This window comes from Orycteropus afer, unplaced genomic scaffold (genome assembly GCF_000298275.1).
Source record: "Orycteropus afer afer isolate SDZICR_OR568_19922 unplaced genomic scaffold, OryAfe1.0 scaffold00112, whole genome shotgun sequence".
In the NCBI taxonomy this organism is placed as follows: domain Eukaryota; kingdom Metazoa; phylum Chordata; class Mammalia; order Tubulidentata; family Orycteropodidae; genus Orycteropus; species Orycteropus afer.
This window is the reverse complement of record NW_006921699.1, coordinates 4,291,725-4,308,125: the sequence shown is the minus strand read 5'-3', so window position 1 is coordinate 4,308,125 and position 16,401 is coordinate 4,291,725. Positions and strand designations below refer to the sequence as shown.

The 16,401-nt window shown below is 39.7% G+C and overlaps 1 protein-coding gene across 1 annotated transcript in view; it reads left to right on the top strand.

The window, feature by feature from the left end:
- Positions 1 to 16,401, top strand: part of FSTL4 (follistatin like 4) — a 644,321-nt gene that overhangs the window by 90,144 nt on the left and 537,776 nt on the right. Inside the window, exon 2 of the mRNA XM_007943751.1 lies at positions 9,347 to 9,380. Coding sequence (XP_007941942.1) covers positions 9,347 to 9,380 — 34 coding nt within the window. The remainder of the gene's footprint in view (positions 1 to 9,346; positions 9,381 to 16,401) is intronic.

Sequence of the window (16,401 nt, the reverse complement as noted above, 5' to 3'; positions counted from 1 at the left end):
AAAAAAAAAAAACCCTCACTGCCCTCTAGTTGAATTCAACTCATAGTGACCCCTCCTTGGGTTTCCAAGGCAGTATGTCTATAGAAGTAGATTGCCCAATCTTCCTTCCAAGAAGTGACTGGTGGGTGTGAACTGCTAGCCTTCTGGTTAGCAGTCAAGTGCCTTAGGCACTACACCACCAGAGCTCCTATACATCCACAATACTCAAAACAGCTTGGGTGTTGATACATAGACCAATGGACCAGAATTGAGAATCCAGAAGTAAATACAACCACCTGTGGATAGCTGATTTTTGACAAAGGGCCAGAAAACTAAACGAAGCCTACTGCCTTTGATTTGATTCCAACTTATAGCGACCCCCATTGGGTTTCTGCTGTTGTAATTCTTCATGGAAGTAGATTGCCCTATCTTCCTTCCACAGAGCAACTGGTGATTTTCAGCCACCAAACTTCTGTTTAGCAGTCAAATGCCTTAGAGTCTCTGCCACCAGAGCTCCTTGTGTGTCAACTTGGCTGGGTCTGGTTGGCTGACTAGGCAGCTAGTTGTAGTTATTCCCCATGTTGAGACTGGCAATCAGTTCCATGGTAGAATCTACTGTAGCAGCTAAGTAGCTGCTTTAGAGATGTGGTTTGCTTCCAGGATATAAGAAGCAGCTTTAAGGAAGGTCTCTAGCTTTTGGGCCCACTTGAACCCTGCATGTAGCCAAGTCTTCATTCAGTAGCCTGTCATGCTCTGCTGATGTTGGGACTTTCAGTGGACTTGAATTGATGGCCTGCCGTATGGTCTGTAACATCGGGACTGTGCCTTTTTATTTGTTGACCCTGGATTTGTCAGCCTCAGCAGCCAGCAGCTGCCTTAGTGAAGAAAGCCTCTAGCTTTAGTGGGGTGGGAGCCAGAGGCAGAGCTGAAGCCCAAGGTTGAGGGGCTTTCACCCAGCCCCTAGAGCCTGGCACTTTGAACTCAGATTTCCAGCCTCCAAAGCTGTAAGAGAACAAACTGTTTGTTAAAGCCATCCTATTTCTGGTATATTCCTGTTAGAGCAGCACTAGATAACCAAAACACTGACAAAGGACCAAAACTCATTAAATGTGGAAGAGATAATCTCTTTAATTAGTGGTGCTGCAAAACTGGGTATCCTTTGCAGAAAAATGAAACAGGATCCATATCTCACACCATGTACAAAAAAAACGAACTCAAGATGAATCAAAGACCAAAATGTAAAACCTAAAACTATAAAGATCATCCAAGTGAAAATAGGGGCAAACTTAGGGGTCCTAACACATGCATAAATACACTATCAAATATAACTAAAGCAAGAAGACAACATAGACAACTGGGACCTCCTAAAAATTAAACATTTATGTGTATCAAAAGACTTCATCAAAAGTATAAAAATAGAACCTACAGACTGGGGAAAAAATTTTTTGGCAATAATATATCAGACAAGGGACTAATCTCTAAAATTCACAGAAAACTTCAACACTTTGAGAAAAAAAGACAAGCAATCCAATTAAAAAATGGGCAGAGGACATGAACAGACTTTTCACCAAAGAAGACATTCAGGCAGCCAACACACACATGAAAAAAATCCTTGTGATCATTAGCCATTAGAGAAATGAAAATCAAAGCAACAATGAGATATCATCTCATTCCAGCAGTAATGCCAAAGTTCAAAATAACAGAAAATAACAAATGCTGACAAGAGTATGGAGAAACTGGAACCCTCAGACACTGCTGATGGGATTATAAAATGGTATAACAACTGTGGAAAGTGGTATAGTCCTTCCTTAAGAAATTGGAAATAGAAATACCATATGATCCACCAATCAGACCTGTGACACAAACAGATATATGCATACCCATGTTCATCACAGCAATATTTACAGTAGCAAAAAGATGGAAACAATCTAAGTGCCTGTCAACAGATGGATGGATAAACAAACTATGGTGTATACACACAATGGAGTACCATACAACATTATAGAATAATGAATCTGCAAAACACCTTATAACATGGATGAACATAGAGGGTGTTATGCTGATTGAAATCAAACAATCTCAAAAGGACAATTCTTTCATAAGACCACTACTATTTTAAGAAGTTAATAAAAACTGTATACACAGAAAGAATTGTTCTTTGAAGGTTACCAGGAGTAGGAAGGAAAGGGAAGGAAAATCACCAACTAGAGTGTAAATACATATTAACTTGAGTGAAGTGAAAGGCAAAATACAATAAGGGGGAGGTTGACACAAAATGATCCTGGAAGTGGAAGACACAGAGAAAAGCATAGAGTTAAAGGTAAAAAAGGGGAATACTATTATATGCACAATCCTGCAATAACAGTAATAACCATAATCCACAAATGGATACATAGAGAGAAACTCAATCTGAACAGGGGTGGGAAGGCAACTGGAACTAAACTCAGGAATATATATGTTTGACAGAGGATATCTCTACTTATGTAATTATATGTGCTAGAAATATATCCATGAATGTAGTAGAGCAGGGGACAAAGTTTTGCAAACTTTTTAGTCACAACCAAACACCTTGAAAGAATGAGTCACTGTGGACCACAGTCTCATGGGACACTAAGTTCAATTGGCATAACATAGTTCACAAAGACAATGTTCTATTCTACTTTGGTAAGTAGCAACTGGGATCTTAAAAGCTTGTGAGCAGCCATCTAAGGTGCAACTATTGGTCTCTACTTGTCTAGAGCAAAGAGTGAAGAAAATAAAAAAAATGCAAGGAAATAATTAGTACAGAGGACTAATGGGCCGTGTGAACCCAAGTCTTCATGATGCTGAGACGAGAAGAACTAGATGGTGTCCAACTACCATTACTGACCACTCTGAAAGGGATTACAGTAGGAGATCCTGGATATAATGGGGGAAAATGTGAACCAAAACTCAAAATCATAAGAAAGACCAGGTTTACTAGTCTGATGAAGATTGGTGGAACCCCTGAGATTATAACCTTTAGACATACTTCAAGGTAGGAACTGAATTTAACCCCCATGACTCTGCTGTCAGCCAAACAGTAGACAGGCCTATGTTGTTCTTATGTGCCATCGAGTCAGATCTGACTCATAGTGACCTTGGGTTTCCGAGGCAGTATCACTACAGAAGTAGAATGCCCCATCTTCCTTCCGAGGAGTGGCTGGTGGGTTTGAACCGCCAGCCTTCTGGTTAGCAGTCAAGTGCCTTAGCCACTATGCTACCAGAGACAGGCCTATAAGTGAACAATAATGACAGGTGGGTACGTAATTTATTAGTTCAGTTAAGAATATGAGACCGAGAAGGTGACATTTGCCCAGGGATAAAGCTCAGAAGACTGAGGGGATGGCAAAGAAGGACTAAGGGAAGGTAGGTACCAGGAGTAAGTGGGAAGAATGCTGTTACAATGTGGGGATTGTAGTAAACGTCCCAAAACAAAATGTGTATGAATTGTTGCATGGAATACCAATTTGCTTTGTAAACTTTCACCCAAATCACAATTAAAAAAAAAAAAAAAAAGTATTTCCAATGAATAGATCATTGGTTTTGCAGAATTCTATCATGAAATCTCTGATGTCATTTCTGTCACCAAGCCATATTTTCTAACAAATGGTTCCTCTTGTTTCCAACTTTTTGCATTCCAAACACCAGTAATTATGAATGCATCTTGATTGCATGTTTGATTAATTTCAGAATGCAGAAATAGGTCAAATAAATTTCTTCATCATTGACAATTAGTGGTCGGTGAGTAAATTTTAATAGTAGTCTATTAACTGGTCTTCTTTGTAGTCATAAGGATATTGTCTTATCACTGACAGCATTGTACTTCTGGTTAGATCTTGAAATGCTGTTCTTGACAATAAATGCAATACCATTCCTCTTTAATTTGTCATTCCTGGCATAGTAGACCATGTGATTATCTGATTTGAAATGGCTAATACCAGTCTACTTCAGCTCATGAATGTCTGACATCTACCATCAAGTGTTACATTTCATTTTTGATAAAAACAAATTTTAGACAAAATTTCAAAGAGTGAGCATTCCAGAGCACTTAACTATGCTCATGTGGGCCTGTACATGAACCAATAGGCAGTTGTTAGAACAAAACAAGGAGAGACGGTGTGGTTTAGAATCGGAAGTGATGTGTGTCAGTGTTGTATCCTTTCACAATACGTATTCAATCTGTATGCTGAACATATAATCCAAGAAGTTGGTCTCTATGAAGAGGAACATGGCATCAGGATTGGAGGAAGACTCATAAATAATCTGTGATATCCAGATGACACAACCTTGCTTGCTGAAAGTGAAGTTGACCTGAAGCACTTACTGATGAAGATCAAAGGCTTTGGTATAGATTATATCTCAACATAAAGAAAACAAAATCTTCACAACTGGACCAGTAAGTAACATCATGATAAATGGAGAAAAGATAGAAGTTGTCAAGAATTTCATTTCACTTGGATCCACGATCAATGCCTATGGAAATATCAGTCAAGAAATCAAATGGTGTATTGCACTGGGGAAATCTGCTGCAAAACATCTTTTTAAAGTGTTAAAGAGCAAAGATGTCAGTTTGAAGGCTAAGGTTTGCTTGACCTGAGCCATGGTATTTTCAATCACCCTCTATGCATGCCAAAGCTGGACAATGAATAAGAAAGACCACAGAAGAATTGATGCATTTGAATTATGGTGTTCTTCAAGAATACTGAATATACCATGGGCTGCCAGAATAATGAACAAATCTGTCTTGGAAGACATACAGCCAGAATGCTCCTTAGAAATAAGAATGGTTGAGACTTTGTCTCACATACTTTGATCATACATTAGGAGAAACAAGTCCCTGGAGCAGGATATCATGCTTGGTAAAGTAGAGGGTCAGCGAAAAAGAGGGAGACCCTCAATGGGATGGATTGATACAGTGGCTGCAACAATGGACTCAAACAAGACAACCATTGTGAGCATGTACAGGAATGGGCAGTGTTCATTCTGTTATACATAGAGTAGCTATGAGTTGGAGCCAGCTCCACATCCTCTAAGAACAAGAACAACCACAGCAACAGCAACAACAACACACACACATTTTAGGAACAACTAAGGAGGAAATTGCGTGTAGAATATCAGGGTCACGTTTCTCTGAATTCACCGTTTTCCAAGATTTGCAACTTTCAAGTTCTAACTGTTTTGGTAGCTCTGGTCACTAATTGTTGTCTCTCAGCCCAGTGATACTTAAAGCTCTAGCTCATCACTTTCTTTTTGATCTCTGTGCAAAGCAGTAAATAAAGGGAAAAATGTGGCAGTGCATATAGGGCTCATCTCAATCGATTTATCTGCCCTTCAAAACCTTGACCCTTTGAATCTTGTCTGCCTTTGATGTTCTCAGATGCCTAAAAAATTTTTTTATTTTTTATTCAAAATTTATAGTTCTTCTTAGGAAAGGTGTTAGTCTAATGCAAACTACTCTTTCATAACCTAAATCAGAATTCCATATCATGTAATTTCCACAACTTCCCTATAAATTAAGTAGTATTATATAGAATGTTATTTTGTATCAATCTAATATACTATTAGGGAGCTCTGGTAGCATAGTGCCTAAGGCACTTGACTGCTAACCAGAAGGCTGGTGGTTCAAACCCACCAGCCACTCCTTGGAAGGAAGGTTGGGCAATCTACTCCCATAATGATACCACCTCAGAAGCCCAAGGAGGGGTCACTATGAGTCAGGTCCGATTTGATGGCACATAACAACAACAAAAACAATATGCCATTATGTGTATAGGCTTTGGAATCAGACAGAATCACAGCTAACCACTGACCAAATGTTAGACCTTAGACAAATTTGACATCTGTGAACTTCTGCTTCCTCCCCTTTTAATCAATATCTGAGAAAGGAAGTGAAAAAAACCTTTAAAGATCAGATAGTCTTAAATTTATTTACACTATTTTAGAATATAGTAAAAGGAAAACTTCCAAGTTCATTATGTGAAGCTGGTATTATTTTAATTCCTAAATCTTAGGAAAAATGTTACCTGAAAATTATAGGCCAATTTCATATATGAATAGCAATGCAAAAACATATTTTGAGTAACAGCAAACAGATTATGATAACATATTTTAAAAATACATGAGGATCAATAAGAGTTTAGTCCAGAAATACAGGGATAGTTGAATATTGTGAAATCAACTATATAAGTGATCATATTAATAGAACCAAGGAGGAAGCAATCATATTATCATCACTATAATTGCATGAAACATATTTGATGAAATTCATCACACATATATTTTTTGTTATTTGATAAATTGCATTGACTGTCTGCTCTATTACAACTCTGAGGATGTAAGACTGAAAAAGATAGCGGTATTCTCTCAGCTCATATTCCAGTAGAGGGGAATAGTCAATAAATAAATGAGTAAGGGAATATGCTACTTTTACCTAGAATATAATTTATTGAAAAAAACTCAATGAAATTTACATTGATGTCTTTAATATAATAAACATACAATCAGTATCTTACTTAATGAAGAAACACTGAAGGTTTTCTTTTAAAGACAGAAACAAGGTAAGGATTCCCACTATCTCCACAACAATTTAATATTGAGTTGAAGGATTAGCCAAAGGAATAAGACAAGAGAAAGCAACTAGAGTCATGTTGTTGTTAGGTGCTGTCAAGTCAGACCTGACTCACAGCGACCCCTCCTTGGGTTTCCGAGGCAGTATCACTACAGAAGTAGATTGCCCAGCCTTCCTTCCTAGGAGTGGCTGGTAGGTTTCAACCACCAGCCTTCTGGTTAGCAGTCAAATGCCTTAGGCACTATGCCACCAGAGCTCCTGATAGTGACCCTATAGGACAGAGTAAAACTGACCCATGGGGTTTCCAAGGCTGTAATCTTTATAGTAGCTGCCTGCCACATCTTTCTCCACAGAGTGGCTGAGGAGTTCGAACCACCAACATTTTGGTTAGCAGCTGAGTGCTTAATCACTGTGCCATAGGGCTCCTTACTCAGAATATTCATAAGTAAAATTATAAAGCACTCTTTAAAGAAACAAAAACATATTTTAACAAATAATTAGAAAATCCATTCTATTAGATAAGAAGGTACACGTTATATAGACATCAGCTTCCCTAAATTAATTATGGAATTTTATGTTCCAAGAGACATCAGCTTTCCCTAAATTAACTGATTAAATTTTATGTAATCCAAAAAAATTCCATCAAATTTTTTTCTGATGTTGTAAAAGTTGATTATGAATATCTCCTATTACACTGATTCTAGTTATTCCCAAGTTTGTGGTGTAGTAATTAATTGATTAACTGCTAACCCAAAGGTAGGTGGTTCAAACCTACCAGCCACCCTGTGGGAGAAAAAAACCTGGAAATTTGCTCCCACAAAAATTTTAGCCTTGGAAACCCTATGGAGCAGTTCTACTCTGTCCTGTAGGATCACTATGAGTTGGAATTGACTCAATAACACAGAACAACAGCAGTTATTGCCAGGAATGGAGGTGTTGGCCCCAAGAGCAAGTAACCCAAGGAGCAGTTTGGGAGTAGATGGGATTTGCTTTTGTGCCTGATTTACTTCATGGCTTGCACATCTCTCATTATACTTACCACTCTTCATGCCCTCTCTTCTAAACACTGACCTAACGAATGCCCGTTAAGGTACCAGCATTCATTTGGATAATTGTCCTGTGCTGATGGATAACAAAACCCCAAACCCACTGCTGTTGAGTCGATTCTAGCTCACAGCAACCCCCATTGGGTTTTCCGAGGCAATAAATCTTTGTGGAAGTAGAGTTGGCCTATAACACGTACCTTGCAATGATCTCCCCTTGGGCATTTGACTCATTAGGGAAACGGCAGTCAGTGAGTGTCATTCTGGTAAGGTGAACTTTTCATTAGAGTTTCATCTCTAATGCTGCCTCTCCTTCCTGACCACAGGGAACTCTGGAAGTGTAGTGCCTAAGGCACTTGACTGCTAACCAGAAGCCTGGCAGTTCAAACCCACAAGCCACTCCTCAGAAGGAAGATGGGGCAGTCTACTTCCATAGTGATACTGCCTCGGAAACCCAAGGAGTGGTTGCTATGAGTCAAGTCTGACTTGACGGCACATAACAACTTCCTGACCACAAAAAGATGGTAGACAAGAATGTTAAAATGTGAACTATAATGCCATTAGCTTAAAAAATGCTGATACTGAATGATTCTCTTGGACATAATGATGAGGTGATGGCTCAAGTTTGGTGTTTTTTCTTCTTTCTTCTTTACTTTCTAGCATGGATTTTCAAAACTAGAATTTTAATCCTATGCTGGTCACTTACAATGAATTATTCATGTTTTGTATTGGTTATAAAGCCACAATATACATTTCTAGACTTTTCTTCCCATTCCTTCTCACTTGGCCTTTTCCTTTTTCCTGAGCATACCCTGTGCACTCCCCCCCAACATTTTCTTATACCATTCTCTCATCCTGATGGACTTTCCCTCTCCTACTCCTGTCTAAAATCCTTCCCCATTCTTCAGTGCTATTCTCAAGAGTCAAAAGTCAGTGATAAAATCGCTTTCTTTATGTTTCCAGCTACATGTGAATATACTAGTGTTCATTAAAGTAAAATCATCCTTTTATTTCTCAGTAATTTGTTTTTGTTCTATAGTCCCCTGTTTAACTGTGAGTATCTTGAATTTAGAGACTGTAATATACCTATGTAACTTCTGAAATGCTTTTCTTATTGTCCTGCACATGTTGTTAGCAGGCATTAATAAATATAGAATTGAATTAAGAAAAAGCAAAGGCTTAATTTAGGACAATGACATGGGCTAGCTATCCCAGTTGTGCGTAAGATCTCCCTCTTGGAAAATTAGTGAGTTGAACACAATCAGTCATCAGATCAAGTCAATGATCCACATAGGCAATAGAGGTCTTCAATATGGCATCACAAAGCAGAACCTGCAGCTGGTCAGATTATTCTGGTTCCTGCTGATTTCTGTTTTCCCTCATCCCTATAAGCATCTACACTCCAGACAGAGGGCAGGGCATCAGCCTGGAATGGGATCTTCCTTAACACTGGATATCAGCCCAAATATAGCATATGGGAAGCCATAAGACTTGGCTGTGTTCATTAAAAGCTGTGTAATCAGTAATCTATTTTTTGTATTAAGTCCCCAAGGCAAGATGCTAACTTGTGTGTTTACATTTATAGATTGTATGTATTGAGAGTTTAATAGACCCAACTTTGTTTGAGTGTTATATTGTTCACCTTTTTGTGAAAATGTGACTAAGAGGTGAAATATTTGCAAGTATCTGTACATATGAATTATTCTTCAAAAACACAGTTTTTCTTTTCTTGCAGGAGTCCAGAAGCTTTGAAGTCACAAGAAGAGAAGGTAGGGGAAAATACTTCATCTATTGCATTCTCAGTGTTGACATTTTAGAAGTAATTTGTTGAAACTAAGATGAACTTCAGACTTGTGAGCAACCTGTTCTTTGAAATTTTCCTGGGTGCTGAGTACTTGACACTCGCTTCTACAGATTACAAGAACTGAATCAGGTTTGCTTGCGAAAACTATGTCTTCTACCTTCAAGTATCAGAAGTGAAGTTTAGGGAAACTAGCTCATTCAAGATCATGTTTACAGTCTCTTGAAAAGAAGCCTCATTTTTGAGTGAAGTCTGAAGTAATTATTTAGTTTCATCCAGCAGAAACAACATCAACAAAAAAATGGCTTGTTGTTTGAGGTATTTCAATATCTGGGAAGAGATTCCACTGTGAAAAATATTTCTGACTAGATTTTTACAGCTTCAGCTAAGCTGAAATAAAAATAACTAATTAATTTTCCTTTTGAAAACAATTCCATGATGTTCTATTTTCCCGCCAGCATTCCTCTAGCACAATTGTTTTATGGTCTCTGAGGTAAGCATATATGGGTGGTAATTTCTGAAATCTTTTAGTGGAAATTGAAGTTTCCTTTATTCACTTTCAGCAATACTTTGTCTTTAATAAAAATATATCTTTGGATGATTTATGGAATCATCACCAATCATCTCTTTATTGAAGGGATGGGAGGATGAAGTCACAAACCAAAATGAGTTCTTGGTCTAGGCTGTGGCCTTTGATTTTAGCTTCAATCACATTTTTCCCTCTGGAATGCTCTCCAAAAAGAGTGACTATCTAATAAAAGAGCAAGCAAGTTCCATATTGATTTCTATGTCTAACATATCCTCAACTCCTGGTTAGTTCTAATTTCATGTACCACAGTGAAAAACATATGATGGCCACATTATCAAAGTGTGTTTCTAGAGCTTGGGAACCCAAACTTTCTATAGCTTCTTTATTGGTGAATATTCAAATTGGTTGTTTGCTGCTGTCCATGGTGTTGAACCCTGCGTTCTAAAGGATTTGGATGACCTGGCTATAGGATGGACTTTCTGATTTCCTTTCCCATTTGCCATTGCCTTTGCTTTTGTACTCAGTGTCCTTAGAAGTGTCTCCACAGAGAAAACTACATTGTTTGGATATCAAAACTGGATGAAAGTTGGGCAGGAAAGGCACATTTCTTAATGAAAGTTGTAGTCACAATGAGATAACCATGTAAAGTGGAAGGAAATAGCCATAAGAGAAGGTGAGATTGACATGAATTTTGGTTTTGAGTAATGTTCTCTTCATGTCAGTCCTCTGAGTATGAATGTTTAGAATTAATTTGCATCATGATGTCACATATAAACAATGTTTTTGGAATCTTACTGTACTTGTGTTGGGAATGTCTTTAAATAGTAAAGCTAGGGGAATAAGAGGACTATGTGTAGTTCTACTCAAAGACATAAAAAGAGCTGATTGAACTTAAGGCTGCAAGTCCCCAGCATATTGAGAGTGTGTGGAAGATGATCGAAGTCATAGTCAGCCTGTATTCAACTCATCCATTCTCCAGCCCCCAACTCCTTCTGGTTTCCAGCTTTCACAGCTGACTGACTAGGAGCATTTGCTTTGGGTTTGTAGTGGCAAATTTTTCCTGATATCAGATAAGTTTTTTTCCTTACTATTGTGAGCAAGGTGATGTCTTTCTTACTTGTTTATGTCAAAGTTGAGTGTTGAGAGTTCCTGAAATAGCCCAGTGTGTGAATGTGAATGCTTATATCCTGGCAGGAAGGACAGAAGGGTGGGACCTTGCAGGTTGGCTCCAGGTGGTTTGGGGTCTGAGAATTCACCACTTGGGCTGTGGGATTGTTAATCTTCTCCAGAACAATGTATATAAGTATAAAAATAATAGAGTTACTGTGAATGTTTCAGTCAATTATTATTCCTACAAACAAAAATAAAACATTCCTGTCGGGTAGCACACACTTGAAGTTCATTCCTTTAGTTTCATCTTGACGTGGAAGTGAAAAAGGTATAAATAATTAATGCTCTGAATTTTCTTGCCCAGTTCTTACCATGCCCAGGAATTTTGGAGTAGGGCCTCTAGGTCTGGAGAGGTAGCTTCCTGACCAAGAACCTAAGATATTTTCCTGTTACAGTTTTGTTTAGTTTTAATACTACATCTGACTCAGGAATATCAGCTACATTCAGAGTTCAGTGCTACAAACAGATGACTGACTGCAACTTTACACATATGACTTCTGGAAACCCTTGACTAATTCTGTCAAGTGAGAGTGGCTAATATTAGCACTGGGGGTGGGGTTCAGGCTAAATCACAAGTGGAGCTGGGGATTGTAAGGTGATTTGAACGTACTGTGCACCTCAGACTTGTTCTCTGCCTTATTTCTCCTTCTACCCTCCCAGCCTTAGATGCGGAGGTTTTACAGTTCCCACTTTCTTATCTCTGGCCTCATTCACACTTTCCCTGCAATGGATAGGTTCCTTGTTCTTCAACTTTGTCAAATACCACCTCCCTCATACCTTCCAATTCTCTTTCTTGAAATGTTTGGCTTATGTGCTCTATTTGAATTAAGAGATTCTATCAGGTTATTCATTCTTGAGGGCAGACACTTCCTCTTCTAATTCACCTGTATATTCCCCATAGTCCTACCCAGAGCCTGACATACAGAAGTTGTGCAACAATTGTTTCTTGAATTAAATGTGAGTTATAAATGTGTTTTGCATTATTTTCTTTTCATGTTAATCCTGCCCTAGTAATATACAAGTGAAGCATAAGTCCTTTGGTTCCAGAGAGATACTATTTAAAGGAATGTTCTATAGAACATTCCTGTCATTGGATATTACTGGGTGATACCTGATGAAAGAGCTTCAAGTTCAATAGACTTGGTATTGTGAGTGGAATTGTGCCCCGCAAAAGATATGTTGAAATCCTAAGCCCCAGAACCTGTGAATGTGACCTTATCTGGAAGTAGGGCTTTTGCACAGATGAATTATGCACAAATCATTGTTAAGATGAAGTCATACTGGATTAGGGTGGGCCCTAACCTAGAGACTGATAGGATATTTGGACACAGACACACAGGGAAAACACCAAATGATGATGAAGGCAGAGATTGGAGTGATTTGTTTATAAGCCAGGAAATGCCAAGGATTACTGAAACCACTAGGTGCTGAGAGAAAATTGTAGGATAGATTCTTTCCTAGAGCCTTCAACAGAGCATGGCCCTATTCTGGAGTCTGGACTTCTTGAGTTTGGACTTCTAGTCTCCAACATTGTGAGACATTAATTTCTATTCTTATATGCTACCCAGCTTGTGGCACTTGGTTACTGCAGCCTTAGGAATCTAATACACTTGGCAAATAGTGGACTCAATAAACTTGAGCTAGTTATTGATCATTAATATCGTACGCAAGTAAGATCTTACTGAAGATAATTCAGAAACGTTTGCAGCAGTATATTGACAGAGAACTTCCAGAGGTTCAAGCTGGATTCCGAAGAGGATGTGGAACAAGGGATATCATAGCTGTTGTCAGATGGATCTTGGCTCAAGGCAAAGAATACCAGAAAGATGTTTACTTGTGTTTTATTGACTATGCAAAGGCATTTGATTGTGTGGATCATGAAAAGTTATGGATAACATTGAGAAGAATGGGAATTCCCGAGCACTTGATTGTACTCATGAGGAATCTGTACCTTGACCAGGAGGCTGCCATTCGAACAGAACAAGGGGACACTACATGGTTTAAAATCAAGAAGGGAGTGCGTCAGGGTTGTATTCTGTCTCCACACTTATTCAATCTATATGCCGAGCAAATAATCCGAGAAGCTGGACTATATGAAGAAAAATGTGGTATCAGGATTGGAGGAAGAATCATTAACAACCTGAGATATGCAGACGATACAACTTTGCTTGCTGAAAGTGAGGATGACTTAAGGCACCTACTGATGAAGGTTGAAGAATACAGTCTGCAGTATGGATTACATCTCAATATAAAGAAAACAAAAATCCTCACAACTGGACCAATGAGCAGCATCACAATAAATGGAGAGAAGATTGAGGTTGTCAAAGAATTCATGTTGCTTCGTTCTACAATCGATGCCAACGGGAGCAGCAGTCAGGACATTAGACGATGTGTAGCATTGGGAAAGTCAACTGCGAAGGAACTGTATCAAGTGCTGAGGAGCAAGGATATCTCCTTGAGGACATAAGCCACGATATTTGCAATCGCCTCGTATGCATGTGAGAGCTGGACAATGAATAAGGAAGACCGAAGAAGAGTTGATGCTTTTGAGTTGTGGTGCTGGCGAAGAATGCTGAAAATACCATGGACTGCTAAAAGAACTAACAGATCTGTCCTGGAGGAAGTGCAGCCAGAATGCTCCTTGGAAGCAAGAATGACCAGACTTCATCTCACCTATTTTGGTCATGTTGTCAGAAGGGACCATTCCCTGGAGAAGGATGTCATGCTTGGTAGGGTGGAGGGTCGACGAAAGAGAGGGAGGCCTTCAATGAGATGGATTGACATGGTGGCTGCGATGATGGGCTCAAGTATAGCAGGGATTGTGGGGCTGGCGCAGAATCGGGCAGTGTTTTGTTCTGCTGTGCATGGGGTCACTATGAGTCGGAAACGACTCGACAGCACTTAACAACAACAACAATGGTTATTGATGATGTTTTTACTGCAGAACCTTTGAAGGCCTTTAATGTGTTAAATATAACTCTCAATAGGGGGTGTAATATACAGCATTTCCCAAACTTAGTTCCCCATGGGATCTTATTTATGTTATTTTCCATCATCTCAGGGCTGGCATTCAGTACCTTTTGAGAGCCCTGCTCCAGAGGACTCAATAAGAAGGAGAGCTCCCTCAGAGCACCCAAGACAAGTCCATCCCCAGGCACCAAATGTCTTCCCAGGGCCGTGTATGCACAGAATAGTGCAGGTAGTCATAATTACAATTTATCAGTTGTTTCCAGAGAGCTTCCACATTCTTTATGTCCTTTGGTCCTCAATGACTCGTGACATGAGCAGAGCAGTTAGTACCTTCTACCTTTTACGCGTAAGACTCCTTCCCTTCTTTCCATGCTGACTTTTAGTAGGAAAAAGGATTCTCTGGGAGCTGATGTCCCCTGATGCACTGAAACCCTCTAGTAGGTGATTTCATCTTAAATAACTTCATATTGCTTCATCACATCTGATGCTTCTGCACATACATGGCAGTTGCCAGGCCCAGAGAGCTGAATGTGAAGCCCTTGGAAGAAAATTTCCTAGGGAGGCTTTGCTTCCAAGTTAGATTGGTTTTAAGGGCACTGAGAGAAACCTGGAGGGAGATACAAGAGCAGAGATTGTGGAGGACTACAGACTGGTAGGGTGTGTTTTGGGGAGGTATAGCCCTTCGCCAGGTGGATGAAACTATTCTTCCTCCAAGGCCCTGGGACCCACCTGTCTTAGCTGTAGGGGAAGGAGAGATGCTGCATCTTTGTCTGCTTTCTAATGCAGCTGTTTTTCACACATCCTGCAGACACTTAAAATTTAATTTCAACCTTTTCTGAAGCTTCAGCAAAAGGTGCCAACCTCACCCCTCCAAGACACTCCTGTGTCCACTCTGAGGGCTGGTGCTGATTGTAACTGCCAGGATTCATCTGCTCAAACCAGTATTTTTCTCGAACTGATCCCATCACGTTGAATTACAGCCATGAGAGAACACTTGAGTGAACAGAGCAAGTGGCTGGGATAATTCTGCCCTCGTCAGCCATCTCGTAGGAGCATAGGGTAATCTGCTAGCTATTCCAGATGTCTATGATCGTGCTGTGATTAAGGGCTGTGAGTTTTGGGGTGGGTGCCAATGTCACATTGCATTACCCACCCTCCCAACAATGGTTCACTCCCATGTTCCAGCCCAGACCAGCCTGGCCTGGACTGAGAGGAGGGACACTGCTATCTTAAGAAGAAAGGAAAGAAAGGAATGACAGCCAGAGTGGCTCCAGCTTCTTAGCAATGCAGATCTCCTAAATAAACATGACCTGCCAGTCCTGAGTGTGAAGCATGTGCCTCACTTTCAGAAAAGCCTTGGAATTAGTCCCTACTTGGCAGCTCCCTCTAATAGTCTCTTTAACGTTCTCCACATCTGGGTGAACTTCAGCTATCAAGAACTGCATTCTGTTTACCATTAATTCTGATTTTGTTTAGCAGATGTTTTCTGGATCTCTCATTTGCCTGTATAATCTGTCTTGGTATAATGTGAAGTGGTTGACTCTCTTTGATGAAACAGATTAATAAACTCCTAGGTTCTTTTGAAGCGGCTTATTTAATGGCTGCAGATGGAGGGAACTTAAAAGGGAGCCATCTAGACTTGACAGTGCCTGGGGCAATGGGTCCCTTTCAATTCAAGACTGCCATATGGAGAGAAAGATTGTATTTCCTACCCATCCCACCCTCACTCAAACACAGTGGAACATTGCTTGTTCTCCTATAGTTGCTGGACTGAAAAAAAGCTGGGAGTGGCATCTGTCTCCTTCCCTTCTGACCCTGTGGAAATTGGCTCTTTCTGGATAGTGCTGGCTTTTTTTTCAGGTGCTGGGAAACTAAATTGGACCTTGTTGCCCCGGGCTGCAGGAGTCCCTGGGTGGTGCAAACAGTAAGTGGTTGGTATTTTGAACCTACCCAGAGGTGCCTTGGAAGAAAGGCCTGGTAATCTACTTCTGAAAGCTCACAGCCGTGAAACTCTACAGGGAGCTCAGTTCTCTACAACATGTGGGGTCACCATGAATCAAAACTAACTTGATGGCAACTGTTTCTTTTTTCTTTTCTTTTCTTTTTTTGCTTTTCCTTTTTGGCCCCAGGAAATAGACTGCCGCAGGCTGGGCTGGTATGTTGTCTTTGAAAACAAACATTTGGTACCCAGTTCTCATTGTGTCCAATTTGTAGGCAGTAGAATCCTATCTCCTCTCCACTTACTCACAGAATGACTTTGGCTAAATTGCTCAACCTCATCTGGAAAAAAATTTAAAAATGTGGAAGTTAATAGTATAGA